At 40.7% G+C, this 20503-nt stretch overlaps 2 protein-coding genes across 2 annotated transcripts; both read left to right on the forward strand.

Moving 5' to 3' along the window:
• Nucleotides 1-807: 807 nt before the first annotated feature.
• LOC121463019 (zinc finger protein 431-like) lies at nucleotides 808-9057 on the forward strand. The gene is made up of 4 exons (XM_041675048.1): nucleotides 808-905; nucleotides 7666-7806; nucleotides 8673-8799; nucleotides 8993-9057. The coding sequence occupies exons 1-4, from the start codon at nucleotides 903-905 to the stop codon at nucleotides 9055-9057; spliced, it is 336 nt and encodes a 111-aa protein (XP_041530982.1). The 5' UTR covers nucleotides 808-902.
• An 879-nt stretch (nucleotides 9058-9936) lies between these two features.
• On the forward strand, nucleotides 9937-11379 carry LOC121462546 (zinc finger protein 431-like). The gene is made up of 5 exons (XM_041674190.1): nucleotides 9937-9980; nucleotides 10170-10387; nucleotides 10562-10829; nucleotides 10935-11059; nucleotides 11150-11379. The coding sequence occupies exons 1-5, from the start codon at nucleotides 9937-9939 to the stop codon at nucleotides 11377-11379; spliced, it is 885 nt and encodes a 294-aa protein (XP_041530124.1).
• Nucleotides 11380-20503: the final 9124 nt, after the last annotated feature.

Genomic DNA, 20503 nt, shown 5'->3' on the forward strand with positions numbered 1-20503 from the left:
GGCTTACTAACCCCCAAGCATTGGTAAATCCTTCCTATCCACAGGTCTACTCTTCTACATTAAAGCTTACTATGGAGTGTTACCCAGTTCATAAGATGACATTTACAACCTCCACCAAATTAGCTGTGAATGAATCTTACTCTTAAATGTCAAATGCAAAGTGCAAAACTTTTGGAAGATACTTGATAAATTAGACCTAACTGAGTTTGGCAACCTGCCTGGGCCTTAGGAGTTTTCTCTAAGGCCCTGATATATAGAGCAAGAACAGATCTTCTCCAAAACCTAGAATTTGTTGGGAGAGCTGTTCATGGTATGGAACCAGGCCTTTGGGAAAGGGCTGCTTCAGATCCTGATTATGCAACCCTTTTCATACATGGGGCTGTGTTTTTTGGTTACAAAGACACTGTGTACTTTGTTTATAATGTTCTTGAGATACCCTGTGTTCCTTCTATGTAATAAATTTCTGAATTTGTCCACTTCCTTTTAAAACTGAATTGATTGGTTTATATTAACCTGAAACTTGCTGTTGTAAATGGCTGAAATCTGCATCCAATCTGGGATAGGTTTGGGCTAAGTGTGAGAGCCAGGATCAGGAACCCTTGTGCTGGGTCCCTTCAATTCTCCAGCCCCCCCCCCCCCCCCCCCCCCCCCCCCCCCCCCCCCCCCGGACAAGTATTCTTGTCACTCAGGCCTCATTAGCCAATCATGGTCTCCAACAGATCTGTCAGTCATATGGGAAGGTTCTTCCGGGCACCGGGCTTCTGGCTCAGAGCCACTGCTGAAGAAAGCGGAAGTTGTCCGGTGTGCTGAGGAAGGCGGAAGTTGTCTTGGGTGCTGTGCTGGGGTCTCCGCCGGGGGAAAGCCGTGGGCAGGCAGAGTTCCGGCAAGTCCGGCGGCGCACCATGGTGAGTGAGGGGCTGCCGTCCCCAAACAGGCAGGGGCGGTCAGCCATGGTGAGCGACCTGAGCGGCCTCCGGAGCCATGGGAGCCGCTGTGGTGGGTCCTACCACGGCTCGGTCGGGGCCAGCGGCCAGCTGCAGAGTTAAACGTGGTCCCGCCTGGTCCTGCCCGGTCCTGCGTGTCCTCCGTGGTCCTTGTAACTCCTTGGGCTGGGCCTCTGAATAACTTCACTCCGCGGGCTGAGTTTGCGCGCGTTATTGGGAGCGGGACTGTGCTTAGAAACATCCTTGACGTCACTGTGAAATGCCGGCTCCTGTCGTGCGTGTATTGTCTCTGTGGAAGGCAGATTTGCCAAACTCGGAGAGCTCTGATCTCTCTAGTATCTTCCAGAAGTTCTGCACTTTTAACATTGAACATTTAGGTGCACAAAATTATTCCTTATTCCTTCTGGAATAATTTTGTGGAACTTGTAAAGTGTCTCCTGTGTAGAGCAGCACTCCACTGCTAAACTGGGATGTGGAAGAGTGGAGTTGATGGTCATTGTTGTGTGTGGGCATCAGTGGAGTGGGGTTTGCCTGAAACCACAAAGGCAGAAGAGGGAAGTGCTGCAGAGCCATAGCCCACCTTTATGATGCCCTCCACTTCCAGAGAGTGCTCCAGAGCATGGGGCTGTTTGGAAGAGATCAGTACTTGGAAGGTCAGAAATGTAACAGTTTCGGGGTCACTTTGAATCATCTTTGTGAGTTTTGTTGAAGTCTTTGCTTATTTGCTTTCTATACAGCTCAACCGTAGGCAGCGTTGGTCAGGTTCACTGTCTTCCTAGCTGTCTTTCCTGAGGTCTTTTGAAGAAAACTTGACTGTCTTTTTGTGCTTTTGTTCTTGGCTTTTCCCCTCCATTCATATTCTTCACACATTTTTGTTTGGTGTAAATTTGTGGTAAGCACAGAAGTCACATTGTATTAGTGTATTTACTATTTCTTCATAGTTCCATTGAAAATTCTCAAGTTTTCCACATGGAGTGTGGCTTTCAGGTTTCCTGTTAAAAATCTTTGGGAATTTTCTTTGGATTACTAAACTTATACTTCCAATTGAACATACCCAATGTCCTTTTTAAAAAGTCGTGTGGATGGTAATGTTTACAGGGATGTAAAGGGATAAAGGATACTATTGTGCAAACTGCAGTGAGGGCGGATCTGACACTGGTGGGAGATAATGTACGAAGCCAGAAAAGAGGACTGCAGAATAGGTCAGTGCACAGATTCATAATGATAATCACATAAACGATATCCCACTAAGTTTGATTCATTTGAGAAAACTAAGAGTGAAAATCAAACATGCTCCAGAATTGAACAGTGGATCTGAGTGTTTCATGGGACTGTGCAGTAGCATGCGAAATAAACTCTGATAGCTGTAGGTTGGGATTTCCCACAGATAGCAGTTAAAATCTGTAGCACGATTAATAAGAACCCAGAGACAGAAATTGGGGTTCAACCTGAAGGTCAGAAAAGCAAAACAGTCAGCCCCTGGCTCTTACTTCTATCTCAGTCCGAAATAGTGATCCTGCCTCCAGGAATCTCAGAATGAGACTGACTGAGAGCTCTCTCCTCCTGTCTTATATTCCTCTCTCTGGGGCTGGGAATAAAGGAGTGCACCAGTACCACCCAGTTTCTATGTTAAATTAGTGTGGCTACTGGGATTAAAGATGTGTGGTGCCATTGCCTGGTCCGTAAGACTGATCAGTGCGGCTGTTTTACTCTCTGAACTTCAGGCAAACTTTATTTATTAAAATACAAATGAAATGTCACTACAAAAATCAGTTAAAGCCATATTATGCTGTTATAGTTGATATAAAATTACACTTATTTATGTATTCTGATGCATTTGGCCATATTACCTACACCCAAGCCACCTCATCACAAACATCAGAGTAAACTGTGTTCCCCAGACATTCTTTTTCTGTATGTGTGTTTACAGGATACAGAGCTCTCATAAAATGAGAGAATTACTCCGGACCCAGCAGTCTTCTCAGTGTATCTTATCAAGGACTTACTCTGACAGCACTTATTACAGCTTAGGCAGTGTCAGCTCATTTCTTTTTCCCATCCTATTTTACTCTTCAGTGTACTGTCATAGATGGATGTGAGAGCCCCAGCCATCTTGTCTGCACTACAGGTAGCAGTAGAAAATGAAGGGCAGAAAGAACAGAGAATCTAGCTGAGGCAATAATCACTTTCATAGGGTTTTTCTGACAGGTCCTTTATACAAGTCTTTCACTTGCTTTTTTAGAGTTACCCCAAAATACTTGATAATATTTGAAGCTATTTTGAAGGGTGCTGTTTCTCTGATTTGTTTTTCAGCCTATTTATCATTTATATATAAGGGTTTCTGGTTTGTTTGTTTTTTTCTGTTGAGTTAATCTTGTATTCAGTCACTTTGCTGTGTTTATTGACTGTAGAGTTTAGCAGTTGAATTTGTATGGTCATGTGTGTATATATATGTATATGTGTATAAATGTATAGATGCATACACACATATGCTATATGTATATGCATATATATGCTATCATATCATCTGCAAATAATAATTCTTTGACTTCTTCCTTTTCAAATTATATCCCCTTGATCTTCTTCAGTTGTCTTTTTGCTCTAGTGAGAACTTCAAGTACTATATTGAAGAGATATGGAGAGAGTGGACCGCCTTGCCTGTTCCTGATTTTAGTGAAATTGGTTTGAGGTTCTCTCCATTTAATTTGATGTTGGCTGTAGGCTTGCTGTAAATTTCCTTTCTTATATTTATGTATGTCCCTTGTATGCCTAATCTCTCCAAGACTTTTGTCATGAATGAGTGTTGTGTTTTGTCAAAGGCTCTTTCAGTGTCTAATGTGATGATCCTGTGCTTTTTTTCCTTTCAATTTATTTATATGGTGGATTACATTTACTGATTTTCATATGTTGAGCCATCTCTAATCCTATTGTTCTATTCCTGTTCTGGGGCAACCAAAAATCAGGTCTGGGTTAACAGTGTGGTAAATCTCCAACAACCTACCTGATCTTCTGCATGCATGAGATGTGACTGAGCAATGGGTGTCTGGGATACAGAGATGAGGCAAGTGGGGGTGGTCTGAGGGATTCACAGGTGGTGTGAACAGGGTGAGAGGAAGGTACCCTTGGTTTTCTGTTCCAGTTCTATGGGCAACTTTGAGAATTGCGTCTGCGGTAGCAGATAGTGGGATAGGTCTTTGTGCAGCCTACCTAGTCTTCCAGCAGGCATGGCCTCTGGTTGAGCAGGGTTGTCAGCCCAAGATGGGGTCTGGGACACAGAGAGGGGGCAGGAAGGGAGGGCAATCTTTAAATTTCTTTCTTTTATTAGAAAATGTTATGAAATAGCGCAGAATGAACCTTGGTGGGTAGTTCAGGTTCAAGGAGCCCCACAGTAGGTGAGAGCCATGGAGACAGAGCTTATTTTGGAAGTTTTATTGGGGGAAGGGAAGAGAGTAGGGAAGGGAGAGAGAGAGAGAGAGAGAGAGAGAGAGAGAGAGAGAGAGAAGAGAGAAAGGGAGCACACAGAGCAGCCCCATATGGGAAAAAGAGAGAGAGAGGTGCAGAGAGCTAGAGAGAAAGAGATGCAAAGAGGCAGAAAGCCATGGAAAGAGATGAATGAGAGAGAAGAAGAGAAAGAGTAGGAGGAAGTGGGGGAGTTCCTCCTTTTAAAGTGATGGGGTGCAGTTATGTGCACAGAGATCACACTAGGTCAGGGTACTGCCTGCCATGCGTACAGGGTGACTCACTCTGCCAGGTCCCCAAGGGGCAGGGGTAGGTGTGCCTGATGCTAATATTCCTCCCTTTTGTTTATTTTTTTTTTTAAAAAAGGAGAGGAGTTAGGCGTAGCAGGTTAGGGGAATGAGGGTGCAGAGTTCTCGAGACCGCTTCCTTCTGATTTGTGGGTGTTGAAATCTTGGGGGATGTGAGAAAGCAGGGAAGCGTGCCACGCCCTGGAGTGTCTGGTTGCCTGACTGCTGTCCAGGCTCCATGGAACTGTCGTATGCCTCTTGGACCTGGCAGGGCGCTGGCAGAGCAGATGACAAGGTTAATTTTAGGGAAGAAAATTTCCTTAGGTCCTGGTTATTCAGGGAGGGGGATTGCAAGACCAGGGAAAACTGGAATGTTACTCATCTGGAGTGAATCTGCCTTGTTTAGGTGGATCCAAGTCGACTCCTCAGAGCTTACAAGAATACTTTGAGTTTATGAAAACATAAGTTTTAGACCTATTAGCATTCCCACTGTTTATAATTGGTACTGATATTTACATTGTAGAAAAGGGTGGTGTACTCACATAGTGGTAGTACTCAGCCAGGTTAATGGCTTATCAGGATTTTGGCAATTAATGTTAAGACTGGGAACTTTTGGAGTCTTAGTATAACAGTGGCATAATGAGAGAGAGAAATCTGGACATGTTGCATTCTTTTTAATGTCTTGAATTGTTTTATCAGCACTTAAGCCTTTTCATCCTCAGACCTTTATAATTTGTATGTACACAGCTTATTAACTCGCATTTCCATACCTTATTAACTCACATTTGCACACCTTAAAACACCTTCTTAGACCCTAAAACATTCTTAGATCCTCATATCTTAGGCTTTACTATCTTTCCATAAGTGAATCTTAAAGAACCTGTTCCTTCCCCATCATGATGGCGTTACCTTAACACTCAGGTTGGTTGCTGAGGGCAGTCACTGCAAAGTTCCTTTAGACAAAGGTATGGTAAGAAGTTATCTGACACTTGTTTTGTGAGTTTATCTCTTTTCTGAGTCTGGTAATGATGTGGATTGTGTCTGGACTTAGTTAGCTCTAGGAGAGTGAGGCCTGTGACCTGAATTTCACACCGAGAACTTCGAAGGCAGCTGAAACCTTGCTTGCTGCTGTTAAGCTGGCAGAGCTACTAGTCATCAAATAGCATCAGAGTTCTGAGGAGGATAAACTTTACCCAGAGACTTACTTGCTTGACAGCCACCTCAGGTCCTCCATGGTTGTTGAGGGCAGCGGTCTCACAGCAGCGTTCTTCAGCTGGCGAGGCAGGCTTGTAAGGCCCTAGATGGTCACATAGGCTTCTCCTCATGGGAGGACCTGCCTCTTGAGGCAGTTGAGTTTTCAGTGTCCTGATGCCCACAGTCTTAGAAGCAGTTGAGGTGAAAGGCAGTTTTCCCCCCAGTGGCTAAGCGTGCTGCCACTTATGAAGCAAGTTATGGGTGGGGGTTCTTCTGTACCCATTTGTCTTCTTTGGAGGAAATAGGGGTGCTTGCAGGAGTAGTCCTGACTCTCCATTACAAAAAACCTTTTTAATTAAACATTTTAATATATTTTAAATGCCATATTCTACAGATCTCTGAGCATTTGAGGACTGACTTTCTATTGGGTATATCTGAGTAAACAAACTTTGTCTTTAGTTACTTGTTTTAAGCGTAGTTCTGAAAACATATAGGGGACTAGTTAGGGCTTATCCCTGTAGTTAATTATATCAGTACTTAGCATGACTACAATTAAAGACCTTGATCATTTATTCCTTATCAATCTCAATGATTTTATAACCTTAAATTTTTATCAATGTATAGATTATTTTTTAGGCCAGATATATAGTATGTTGTAACTGATCTAATCATATATTTTATCATCATACAAAAGTACATACCAATCTCAAATATTTGAGACTCGTTGCTTTCTTAGTTTAGAAGGAGATACAAGGAACAGAGAGCTCATTAGGACTAAGAAGTTTACTCTTTAACTTTAGTAAACGATGTTTTTCTAAACAGTAGTTATTGGCACACATAAGAGCAGTTGAATTTAAATTACATACATAAACACAGTGTTGGAGCTAGCTTACATTTTCACATAAAAGTTAAATCCAAGTCACATGTGTGTGCGTGTGTGCGCACATCCACAGACCCTCCCCCTACACACACACATCTTTTTGTCCTTACTAAAAATGGCGGTTGTCCACATGGTCAGCCTTAGTAGAGATGGCTGTTAGGTCATCTGATCGTATACCGAAACCTTTTATCTGAAACTCTACAAAGGAGACAAATGTCAAAGCAATTCTCAGTCACAGAAACTTTCAGTTTTCTAACTTCTACAACCAAGTTTTGCATAGACTTTGAACAATTGATGGACTTTCTTTGGACCACCAGTGTTGTGGGAGCTGCGGGTTGCATTCTGCCACTCAGCTCCCGCCACTAGCTAGCTTTACCCGAAATAACAATACACAAACTGTATTCTTTTAAACACTGCTTGGCCCATTATATCTAGCCTCTTCTTGGCTAACTCTCGCACCTGGACTAGCCCATTTCTAATAAAGTGTGTAGCACCCCAAGGTGCGCTTACGGGGAAGATTCTAGCCTACGTCCATCCTGGGTCGGAGGTTCATCGCATGTGCCCCCAAGAGCTGAGCTATGGCGTCTGTCTGAGGTGTCTACCTCACTTCCTCTTCCTCCCAGCATTCTGTTCTGTTTACTCCTCCCACCTATGTTTTAACCTATGAGGCCAAGCAGTTTCTTTATTACTTAACCAATGACCTTCCTCCATCACACCAGCTCCAAAACAATGACATAGGGACTTCTTATTAATTATGAAAGCTTGGCCTTAACTTAGACTTGTTCTTAATTTGCTCTTGAAACTCAGATTAATCCATTCATTTCTATTAATCTATGTTCTGCCATGTGGCTTGTTACCTCGCCTCCATACTATAATCTCTGCCTCTCTGATTCTGTCCTAGAGTTCCTATCTCTGCCCAGAAGTCCCACCTATCCTCTTCAGCTCTTTATTAAAGAAATCAGAAGTTGCCTTGGCAGAGACATACCTTCACAGTGTACAAAAAGATTATCCCATAACCTTGAACCATTTAGGAAGAACTCAGGTAAGATATACATACTTCAAACAAAAGGTAGCTCACACAAAAGGAGACAGTCACAAAAGGAGATCAAAGCCCAAGGGCTAACACTCCAGAATCTAGCCAGCTGCCATGATCTGCAAGAACTCTGTTTACGCCCACCCATATGCAAGCTCTTTGTTACTGAGACATCTCTCCTTGTTGTTTACTTATGAACAACATTTACATTGCTAGCGTTTTATCTGTCCATTTTAACTGTTTAATCATGTATTCCCTTTTAATAACTTTTTATTAATGCTACAGTTTAAACTGGGGCACTTCAGGTTTCTAGAAAATGAATACAGAGCTGTATAAATCTTTTAGGAACTTCAGTAAAAAATCTCTGAGTTCTTTCTTTTTGTTTGATTGATTTTTGCAGGGTGATAGAGTCTTAATATATACCTTTGGCTATCTTGGGACTCTTTGCTTAGACCATACTGGCATCCAACTCAATGAGATACACCTTCTTCTACTTCCTGAGTGTTGGGATTAAAGGCATGAGACATTACACCCAATTTTTTCATCTTTTTTTTTCTAGTTAGTAATTGGTCATACAATGTGTCTGGTGTGTACTCAGTACTGTTGATCTGTTTGCTTGTCTCTCTCTTACTAAGTCTGGTGTAATTAGTGCATTTCTTGTGCAAGGTTATATCCCATTCAAAGGGTGCAGAAATGACAGGGGTGGACCTCCTAAGGTTCCTTCTAAAGTGACTTGGTGATTACAGTTAAAATTCTGTGTAATGGAATAAAGTGTGGGAAGCACCAGAATTATATGACTATATTGTAAAAGAGTACACATTTGCAATTCTGTTTGTATCACACTTTCTTTTGTACACATGTATGGGATATTTTAGAATGCAGTGACCTATGATGATGTGCATGTTGACTTCACCCGGGAAGAGTGGGCTTTGCTGGATCCCTCCCAGAAGAATCTCTACAAGGATGTGATGCTGGAGACTTACAGGAATCTCACTGCTATAGGTATGAATTTTGCTTCACTTTTTAAAATAAGGGGGCAACTGCTTCTTGGATATTGATGCTCTTCTGAAATTTTGATTGAGAAAGAGGAAGAATGAGGTGAATAAATCAGATAGAGTTCTAAAGTTCAATGAAGATAATTACTTAAATTTTTCATAATTTCCAATAATAGACATTTTCTGATACTATATTTTAGGCTACAATTCGGGAGACCATAATATTGAAGAACCTTGTCAAACTTCTAGAAGAAATGGAAGGTAATTTTCATGTGCAAGTGGATACAAATGTAACTCTTTAAGAAATTTTAATGTGAACTGGAAGTTTTAAGGCAAAGCACCTGTGTAAATAAGCACTTGAGTGTAGTGATGATTATTAAATTATCACAAAACCATGTGCCTCAATGTCAGGAAACTAATTTGTGTTTACAAGTCGTTCTTATATGAAGAAGACAAGGAAACAATGCCTTAACAGAGATCACCTTTTGATTCATGGCCCCATGTAAAGTCCCAATCCATTTAATTTCATACCACTTCAGTATTCCAAAAGGTATACACAATGAATAGGTAATAAATATATGTCCAAAATCTTCTAATAAGCAAATAGTACACGGAAAAGGTGGTGTTACCCATATACACAAGTGTATGGGAGTTGTTGGGACTTTGCTGAGTTCAGTAAGAGAGGCAGTTTATGAGCTTCAAGACGATTATTGTGGAGCACCTTAACTTCTGTACCACAGGCCTTTGAGGAACCAAAAGACAAACGATGTAAATGCAGTGTGGAACCCTTTCATTAGTTATTCTTTCATTACTTGATATTTCATATGTCACTCTGCATACAAGCCATGTGAGCATGGAGAGAAACAATATCCCCTCTATACAGTAGTCCTCGCTTGGAGTAGACTTGTTGAATGAAATACAAGTTTATAATTCATTGGTTTTTCCAGCTTTGTTGAGACTATATCAGCAAACTAACACTATAAGATAGCCTATGAGTATTAGAAATGTGGAAATCTTCTGTGTGTCCTAGTTCACTATGCAAATGTGGTATGATTCACACTATTGGAAAACTTACTGATGCAAGCAGTGTGACAAACTTCCAACTTTTTCCAGTTCTCTTCAACTGTCTGGAAACTCATAAACGATGTATAAATGTGAGCCATGTAATAAAGGCTCTTACCATCACAGGTATCTTCAAAGATGCAAAATAACCTTTAGTGAAGGGGAATACTGTGAGTGTAAACAAAGTGATAAAACCCTAAGATCTGATTCGGCTTTACAATAAGACCAAATTCTAAAATTATTTCATTCAGGTAAAAAGATTCATGAGTGTAATGTGTTCAGTAAAGCTTTTACATATACCAATTATTTTTGCAGACATGAAGGAAATCATACCGGAGTGAAATCCTATGAATATACTCAAAGTGATAAAGCCGTTGCATATGACAGTCATCTTCAAAGACATGAAAGAATTCCTACTGGAGAAAAACGCAATCAATGTAGTCAGTGTGGTAAAGCCTTTGCACATCACAGTTATCTCCGAATACATAAAAGAACACACACTGGAGAGAAACCCTGTGAATGCAAGCAATGTGGTAAAACCTTTGCACATCTCAGTAGTCTCCGAAGACATAAAATAACACATACTGGAGAGAAACCCTACAGATGTAATCAATGTGATAAGGCCTTTTCACAACCCACTAGTCTCCAAATACATATAAGAACGCATACTGGAGAGAAGCCCTATGTATGTTATCAATGTGGTAAAGCCTTTTCACAACACAATAGTCTCCGAGTACATAAAAGAACGCATACAGGAGAGAAACCCTACAAATGTAATGAATGTGGTGAAGGCTTTGCACGTCACAGTCATCTTCAAAAGCATGAAAGAATGCATACTGGAGAGAAACCCTATGAATGTCTTCAACATGATGAAGCCTGTGCACATTTCTATACTCTTCAGCATCATGAAAGAATTCATACTGGAGAGAAACCCTATGAATGTACTCAATGTGGGAAAACCTTTGCACATAACAGGCATCTCCGAATGCATAAAAGAACACATTCTGGAGAGAAAACCTGCAAATGTAATCAGTGTGGTAAAGCCTTTGCACATAAGAGTTATCTCCGAATGCATAAAAGAACACATTCTGGAGAGAAACCTTATGAATGCACTGAATGTGGTAAAACCTTTGCATATCATAGTTATCTCCGAATACATGAAAGAACACATACTGGAGAGAAACCCTACGAATGTGCTGAATGTGGTAAAGCCTTTGCACGGCACACTAGTCTCCAAATACATAAAAAAACACATACTGGAGAGAAACCATATGCATGTAATCAATGTGATAAAGCCTTTGCACATCACAATTACCTCCGAATACATAAAAGAACACATACTGGAGAGAAACCCTATGAATGTGCTCAATGTAGTAAAACCTTTGCACATCACAGTAGCCTTCAAATACATAAAAGAACACATACTGGAGGAGACTCTATGAATGCAAGCAATGTAGTGAAGCCTTTGCATGTAACAGTACTCTTTCAAGTCATGGGAAATAATCATGTTGGAGAGAATCCCTAAACATGCAGTCAGTGTGCAAAGGCTTTGCACTTTGTGGTCTTCTTCATTCAAGAGGAAAACCTTTTAAAGTCTTTGCACATCACAGTTGTCTTTGGGAACCTGAAAAAACTCACATCAAAGGATTTGGTAAAATCTTTAGCCAGCATTCTTATGTTCAGTTATACAAGATTATTTATTCTGGAGAAAAAAAAAAGTCTGACAGTTGTCGAAAGTCTGTTCAAGCTTATGATGTCCCTCTTTATTTTGTTTGTACCTGTAAACTCATATGGACAAAAGCCTTATGAATTTAAATTATAAGGTAACCCTTTTAGATTTTACACTTCGGTTCAATAACATGAAATAGCTCATGTAGGTGTAAAACTTAATGGGTATGATTGTTCTGTGCCCTCCAAGTCTTCCATTTTTCCTTGTTTGGGCAACTACATGTAGCTTTCAGTGACAGCATCCTGAAGGCTCCCACTTTGTGGTCACCACACCAGCCTTAGCTCCTCAGTCCCCCTCCTGCCATCCCTGTAACTTGCCTGCCTGGTAGGAATAAGGGTATTCTAAAGATAGAAACATCTTTTCTGTCTCCCCTGTTGGCTAGCAGCTAGTGAAACAGTGCACCCCTTGAGATCCCCAGGAGTCTCACTCTGGGCAAAGACTGAGTCCTCCAGAAGAAAACTCTGCTGAAGACACATTTACCCCTTATCTGAATACCTTGCATTAGAGGAAGCTGAGAATTGGGAGGGATTTAGGGATGGAAAAAAATCATTATAGGGCTTTGTTAGATTTCTTAGTTGCCTTCTAACTAAGGATGAATTGATTACCTTATATCTTCATAACTGTTCCAAACTCATCATACTGAATAAATACCATGTTTCAATAATTCAGTCATTTGCATTTTTCTATTGTTTGTTTATGTGTTTATTTTAACAAATAACCATACTATGGTTCCCTGTCTGGCCCGGAACTGACTCTGTAGGCTGTCTTAGAACATCAGAGAGATCTGCCCACATTGCCTCCAGAGTGTCTGCATTACAGGTGGGCACATGCTGTGGTCCACAGGATTGATTATACAGTGAGAATACAGCTGACAAAATCACACATTCCAGTGGAGTAAACCAATTTGTAGAGCTTGGAAGATACCTGCCTTTTGAATAGTCGCTGCCATTTCTGTAAAACCCTTGTGAAGCCATAGCTCTCTTTTCTGTAGTGGGACTCATCCCCAAAAACCCCAGCAGTATGTTGATCAATTATTGGGCATAACTTCATCATGTACTGTTGTACCGGATGACTTTTCATTTTTCTGTATAATATTGATACATAGAATATAATGCTTTGTATTCTTAAAAAGGCCCCATAGAAAGGAAATTTTCACTTGGGGGTTAGCTGGAATAAAGCCACCACTTGGCCCAGAGGCTGAACATGCCAAGCTCTGTATTTTACACTAAGTAACCACAGTTTTCCCTTTGATCTAGCCACCTTAGATGTTATCTCTAGGGCTGAGAGTGAACCTTTAATCAGCTAACATTTAGGTGAAAATGTTATGCATCCCGCACAGTGAGCTGGTTACGGTGGTTACCACACTGCTGTATTCCCCGCCCCAGCCAGAATGGAAGTGCACAGCACTGCCGTGTTTTCCCCTTTTTTCTATATCTATCAGTCACAAACTTCCAGCTTAACTAACCACACAAATGTAGTTAAAACCCAGACCCCTCTCCCTCTTAGAAATCGCAGCCCCTTCCTCTGTTTACCCTTTTCAGATATGCCCAGGCACTTCACAACCATGTCCCTTCTGAGATTATAAGTAAGATAACAGACACCCACTTTGTCGCCTTATCTGTCTTCTTGGCCCCGAAAAATGCATGCCTGGTATCCTTGGTAGTGCCAGAGAATTAATTGTTTCTGTGCGGGTGTATAAACCTTGTGAGATAGAGAAGAATAAATGGGACACGATGAGAAGAGGGTGTGTGTGAGCTGACTCATTCCTTTGACCCCAGATCCCATTAGCCAACTCCCGCTGGCAAGTGCCCTGTCTGAGCCCTCCGGGGGCACATCACAACTTGATATCTCAGTTCTCTTAATTGTCTTAGTGAGGATGAGTCACTGAGCCTAGATGGTTTGGGTAGCCAGGACACAGGCTTTGGCCCTAACTCCAGTACCAGAAGAAGGCTCCCATTAAATGCACCCTTCCTACTTTAGAATCCACTGTCTTCCAACTGTGAGCAATGATTTTCTTTATCATTGAATCTGTTATAACTCATTCAGGGACTGGGGCAGATTTTGAAATCCAGGCTTACAGATATAAGAGCTTTCTGAATACAGTTAAGTGTAACTGCTCATTTCACTCATCCTGTTACCCTAATGACTCAGTAAATGAAGTTGAAGCCACCTAAGCCAGGCATGGTGGCACAGGCCTGTAACCATGGTACTTAGAAAGTGGAGACAGGAATTTCAGGATGTCAAGTCATTTAAGTTGAAAATGGTGGGAGGCCCAAGAACTAAGGGAGACAATGATTAGTTCTAGCCAGTGTCCATAGTCTTTACTGCAGCTCCAGAACTTCAGGGCCATGGCACCAGCAAGCATACACTGAGGTATTTACACCCCAGGTTTTCTAATTATAATGTTTCCTGTCCAAGGCAGCCCAGTTCACTTCAGGGTCAGACTCCTGTTGCTCCTTAAACAGTGGAATTTTTCTCCAAGGGGAGGAATTAGACTCAGGCAGGGATGAGCTCCCCAATTGCAGATCCAATGCAATGTATTCAGCCCTGAACCATATACATACAACCAACAGAAATAGACTCAGCAAGTTTTATTCATGTATTTTTACATGGAGAGAAGACAAGGGGGAAAGTGATATAATATATTTTAATTAAAGTGTATAAAATATTTTTTAATAAAAAAGTAGCTAGAGAGACAGCTTAGCAGTTAAGAGCCCTGGGAGTTGTGGAGGACACAGGTTCCAGTCCCAGAAACAACCTGGTTGCTAAAGATGGTTACTCCAGTCCAAAGGTATCTGGTGCCCTCTTCTGGCATGTGTAGGTACTGTACACAGACACTTGTAGGCAAACACATGTATACAAACCACAAAAATAAAGCTTAGAAACAGAATTCTCTACAGTGATGTCACAGCCCAAGACAGCAGGCAGAACTAGTTAAAATGAACTTCTTTTCATACATGTAGCCTTTCTCTGAGCCAGCCTGCTCAGAAGCAAAGGCTGTGACTAGAGTCACTCAGCAGGACTGTTCATCTAAGAACAGCATGCACGGTGCTTACAGGTGTGTTCCTTGATGTTTTCTGTATTTGTGTTCTCTGCCCTTTGTATGTGTAAGAATTAAAGGCAATGATACATCTTTTTAAATCTGTTGATAATATCTTTTAAATGGAGATCATATTATATGATTAAAAGATTTCTTCTGTAATGGATCTGGCTATCCTCTAGACTTTCAATCTTCTGTCTTTATTTAAATTGTTCAGTGTACAACCTGGGGCCTGAATCTAAAAGAGACAAATGCAAAATTTATTCTAGTTTGGCTCCTCTTTTAGTATTAGCCAGGTGCATTCTATTGTTAAAGAGATTTTTATTAATCTTTTAAAACTGGACTAGTCAGACAGTTGTGGTGCACACCTTTAATTCCAGCCCTTGGGAGGCAGAGGCAGGCAAATCTCTGTGAATTTGAGGCCAACCTGTGATGTGTGATTCCCCTCTGTATGCTGTAAATATGTTTTATTACCATTGGTTAATGATACTTAAAGCTACTTTGGGCCTGTGGCAGGGTAGGATAGAGCTAGGCGGGAAAATGAAACTGGGAGAAAGAATATGGAGTCAGAGAGTCACCATGTAGCTGCCGACAGAGACAGACAGCCTGGAACCTTACCAGTAAACCATGACCCTCCTAGTAAAATACAAAATAATAGAAATTGGTTAATTCAAGATGTAAGAGCTAGCTAGGAATAAGCTAGAATCATTGGCCAAACAGTGTTGAAATTAATATAGTTTCTGTATGATTATTTTGGATCTTGGCAGTCAGGAACAAATGAGCAGTCTCCGCCTGGTTTAAAACGTGAGTTCTAGGACAGGCTTCAAAACTACACAGAGAAACTCTTATCTAGAAAAAAAAACAAAAATCAATCAATCAACCCCCCAAACAAACAGAGTGTGGACTAATTTCTATCTGGGAAGGCATATTAATTCTAGAACAACTACACATCCAGTGTTTTAGAAAAATGTTTCTGAGACAAGTTCTCTTATGTTTACTCATGTGGCCTTGATCCCCTTCAGATACTCTCCAGGGCCATGACCTTACTGTCCTATTGATTAAATCTACTAAATTATTAATGCCCAGTACCACCACTGTGTTTTAAAATTACTCATTTGAATCATGTAGTAAACTGTCCATTGCAGTAACTGGAAAAGGATTTGCATGAGGATCATGGTATTTGTTTTCAGACTAGAATAGGAGGAATAGTTTGTTGTCTACACCACAGTGGAAAACAGGGTAGGCTATTAGTTGATGGAGTCATCATGAAAAAGGACCTGTTTGTGGCAGGAGAGTGATTTGTAATTTATCAACATGCATTTATTCATATCATGTGAATGAAGCCAGGCTAGATTGGTGGGTTTACAATTTGGGGAGGTTAGCTTGAACCAATGAATAGTGATTTTCCAATGAGGGGGCTCTCCTTTGCAGATATATACAGTCTAGGTTGGCACAGTTAAGTCAGCTCAGTGGGTTGAGTAAAAGGCCATTGGCTGGAACTATGTGTGTCAATGTACAGATCTCAACAGTTAACATTGCATATAAGGGCAAGGTCAAACATTATTTTATTATTGCCATTCCCTCTACCAGAGAATGGTGTGCTCTTTTTCAAAGTCAGTAGAACTATTGCTTTTTCAATAATATTTATCTTTTTTAAAAAGTCAATTGTTGTTCTAATCTCTTACATGTTGTTATTCTCAAATATTTTCTAGTCATTAATTTCTTTGTTTTTCTCGGGTGCTGTTGATTTTATCTGTTTAGAGCAGTTTCTCCCATAGCTCAGGCTTGTCCCACACTATGTAATTAAGAATTGATTTGAACATTTAATCTTGCCTCTGCTGCTCAGGGATGGTAATAGTTTTGCCACTCCTTGTCTGGGCCTTGACTGGTGTGTGAAAAGGAAAAATAGATCAATGAATGAGAGTCCTCTAACCTCTCTGGCTTTTATTGAGAAGTTCTAAATGCAGAGAAACCTGTGTAAGAATTGAATACACTGCTGGGCTTTAAAGCTGGTGTAGTGTGGCGCAGAAAGGGAAGGGCATGAAGAAGGATAAAAGCTTTCCTGTTTTGACAGCATTAGGTATGAATACTGAGGTAATCAAAGATTAATTGATAAGTGTCCTAACTGGCCACAGACCAGGAAATAAAAAATATGGGTAAAGAACTAAACTTATCATGAAACCAAATTACTGTAATTACTCTAGTTCAACCATACTAGAAGGTCTGGGTAAAATGTGTGGTCCTTCCTAACAGGACTTTATTTTCCAGTGAATGATGTACAGCCTTAGAGAAAAGCCTTAAGTAATATTTGGTGTGCTCTCATATAAATCCCTAGTCTCTGGAGCACATGGTCATAAAGCCTGTTTCAACTTTTTAATGTAAGTTTTGGGATTAAAATCACATCATTTCCACCGTCTCTGTTCTGGGATACTTTGATTGCACTGTGACCAACTCCTGAGACTTGCCAATAATCTTAAACCTTGAATCATATGTTGGAGCCAGCAACTAGCTGACCAGAATTAGCCATAGAGAAGCCAGAAATCTGGATAGAGAGGGGCACGGGAATGAAAGGATTAAGAATGGAGTTTCAGCTTGCTCCTCGTTCTGGGACAAGGGAAGAGATGTTTCTCTTGCATTGTCTCTGGCCAGAAAGAACTATCAGCTAGTTCCTACTCAGCCTCTCTGAGTTAGCAGGTTTTTAACTCCAGCCTTTGACTCTTGAGTCTTCTTAATAAATAGAATGATAGATACTTAATTTAAATGTACATGTGGCGGCTGCGACAGAGTCTGGACCACAAAACCAGAAGCTCGAGCAGGCTGTTGCTTGAGTGGCTGGTGGGATGCTGACTGAGGGGCCATGGGGTTGCAGACAATACAATATTAGTAGATTCATTTCCACGACAGCTAGGGCTGTTACACAGAGAAACTCTGATCTGAAAAAAAAATAAAATAAAAATCAGAACATTCTTTTGCACCCTCTAAGTTGGCAGAAAAACATTACGTAGTGCTCCAATGCATGGCAGTCACTTGGACCGAGAAATCTTGCCAGTTGGTGCCTCTGCAGTCACCCCCTGTGTCTAAGCCAAAATGCAGGACTATAGAACATGGGTCTCTGATGGTGGCGCTGTTGCTGTGGATAAACCAAGAAGTCGGCAGATTTGGTGAGACACTTGGGAAGTCCTGAAAGAGAGAGTAACTAATATTAGAAAGAAAAATTTTTCCCATGCTAAAAATTGGACATGTTACAATGCAGGGAGTTAGGACCCTGTATAATGTTTGTATGGATGGTTTGCAAATGGAAAAAAATAAATGACGGGATAAGACACTTAACTGGGGTTGACATAACGCTGATTGTAATTACTTTCAGTGTCGTAAATGAGGTGGCTTGAAAGAAAATCCCCCCAAAGGGAGTGGCACTATTAGGAGGAAGTATGTCACTGTGGTGGTGGGCCTTGGTCTCTCTTTCTCAAGCTTCCCTCAGTGTGACTATCAGCTGACCTCTTGTTGCCTGCAAGATTTAGCATTCTCAGCTCCAGCACCATGTCTACCTGCACACTGCCATGCTCCCCTTCACGATGATAATGGACTGAACTTCTGAAACTGTAAGCTAGCCACCCTCAATTAAATGTTTTCCTTATAAGTGTGGCCATAGTCGTGGAGTTTCTTCACAGCAATTGTAACCCTAACTAAGATATCAATTCATATTTTATCCTTAAAAGGTGGTTTGATAACTTCCCAAAAAATGAAAAATTGACTTAGAATGACTTACTAATGAAAAGAAAAAAATGACTGATACGATAGAACCCTTAGAATGAAATAATAAAAATTTGACTAATAAGGTAAAAGTTCTAGAAGGGCTTACTATTGATAAGATACAAGCTTTAGAAAGGCCTACTAATGAAAATAAGTACAGATACAGGCAAAGGAATTTAGAGCAAAACCTGTCATACCATTGCATTATGAAACAGAAAAGGAGCAACTTAAGGTTAATAGAAAATCCACCTTAGTTTATCCAGTTACTTTACAAGAAGGACCACTATATGATAAGCATCCTCAAGGCTATGCAGAAATTTATTGGAATCCTGTAGAAATGTTAGATTATTTGAGATTTAAGGACACAGTCATTTCATATGGTATGTATTTACCCTTTGTGAAGCAGATGTTGAATTCATGGAAAATTAGGAACAGAATTATTCCACACTGGAAAGATTTTGTTACAGCAATATTGGAAGTTATTCCTCAGTTACAATGTAAAACGTGGTGGAGAGAGGAAGCTGGGGTCATAGAATGACGAAGTAGGACTAGAAGTATTGAAATTTCCCTAGGCCAGTGAGAATTTTCTCGGTTAGGGCCATAATGGTAATTTGCAAAGATAGTTTACTCTTCATGATCACACCTTGGTTCTACGAAATACAGCAGCTTTGAATGCTTGGGGGCAGGATTAGCTGTAAATAGAATTTCAGATCCAGAAGTTAGACAAATCTTTGACTTTTGAAAATGCTAATTCATAATGCAAAAGTGTGATTAGGCTTTTAAACTTAAAATTAGTATCAATAGTTGAATGGATCCAAAGTACAGCTGACATTGGGTCTCACACTTACTTGAATAGGAGAAGTGTTTTCTAAAAATTTTCTATGATGGAATATCAACAGTCAGCACACCTGGTGGTGGTCATCCTTTGTAAGTAGGCACAACTGATCATAGGAAGGTGCCAATTGTTTCTTAAAATAGTGCTGAGCAACAGCAATTAAATAAAAGAAAACTGAATTGAAACTGTGTAAGATAATGTAAGAAATAAGTATTTCCTAGGTACAAAGCTTAGAGAAAACACAAGACAGTCTTTATGCAAAACATGGCATCACTACTATAACCATGCTTTTGGTTTTTAATGGGTGGATGTAGGCGATATAATAAAATAGGAAATACATAAGAAAACCAACATGAGATAGATGTGTGCAGCATCCTGAACGACACAACTAGAAGGCCCTCTTCAGAATGTGCTGCCCAGTTTACTGCAGAGACAGATTTACCCAGAATCCAATCAGCATTTTTTTACCACAGACAAGTGACCAATAGGAGCATACATAAATGTCCTAGTATCCTAATCTTTAACAGACCTGGTTAACGCACTACTTATCTTTGGGCTATTTTAGAGGCAGTCCTACCTTAGTTAAATTCTCGTTTGTGTGACTTTATGCATTGGTAAATCATTTATATCCACAATTCTACTCTTCTACATCACAACTTAGTAGTTGAGTGCTACTCAACTTGAAATGTCATCTACAACCTCCACAAAATTAACTGCGAATGGATCTTACTCATAAACGTCAAAAGCATAGTGCAGGACTTCCAGAAACTAAAAAACTTGATAAACTAGGCCTCTCTGCCTAGGCCTGGTGAGGTTTCCCTAAGGCACTGATGTATAGACCGAAAACAGAGTTCCTCTAAATCTGGGAGTATAATTTGGAGAGCTGGTAAAAGTCTGGGATTTTGCTGACCTTCCCTGTCACCTGGTACCCTGTTTCTTTAAGAGACAAACCTCCCATTCTCAACCTCCCTTCCCTTCCACCAAGGCAAGTGGATCCCCTGCCTCCTCTCCTTGTGCTTGCTCTCTTCCAGTCCCTCTTCTGAAGTAATTACTGCCTCCCCACCCCCCTTCTTACCCCTTCTCCCCTTCTGCCCCTCCTTTTCCCCTCCATAACCCATTAGATAAGCTCTCTACCCAAACTCTCAGATCCCGACAACCCAACTCTTTCCATACTTCCATAAGGGGGCTGTGCTTACCAGTCCCAAGGCCGCGCTGTACTTTATTTATAATGTTCTTGAGATCCCCTGTGCACCAGTCTTGTGCAACATTGTCTGATTAGCCTCTTCCTGAAT

The sequence above is a fragment of the Microtus oregoni genome, unplaced genomic scaffold (assembly GCF_018167655.1).
Source record: "Microtus oregoni isolate MIOR12 unplaced genomic scaffold, Mior012 000025F_ref0000491, whole genome shotgun sequence".
In the NCBI taxonomy this organism is placed as follows: domain Eukaryota; kingdom Metazoa; phylum Chordata; class Mammalia; order Rodentia; family Cricetidae; genus Microtus; species Microtus oregoni.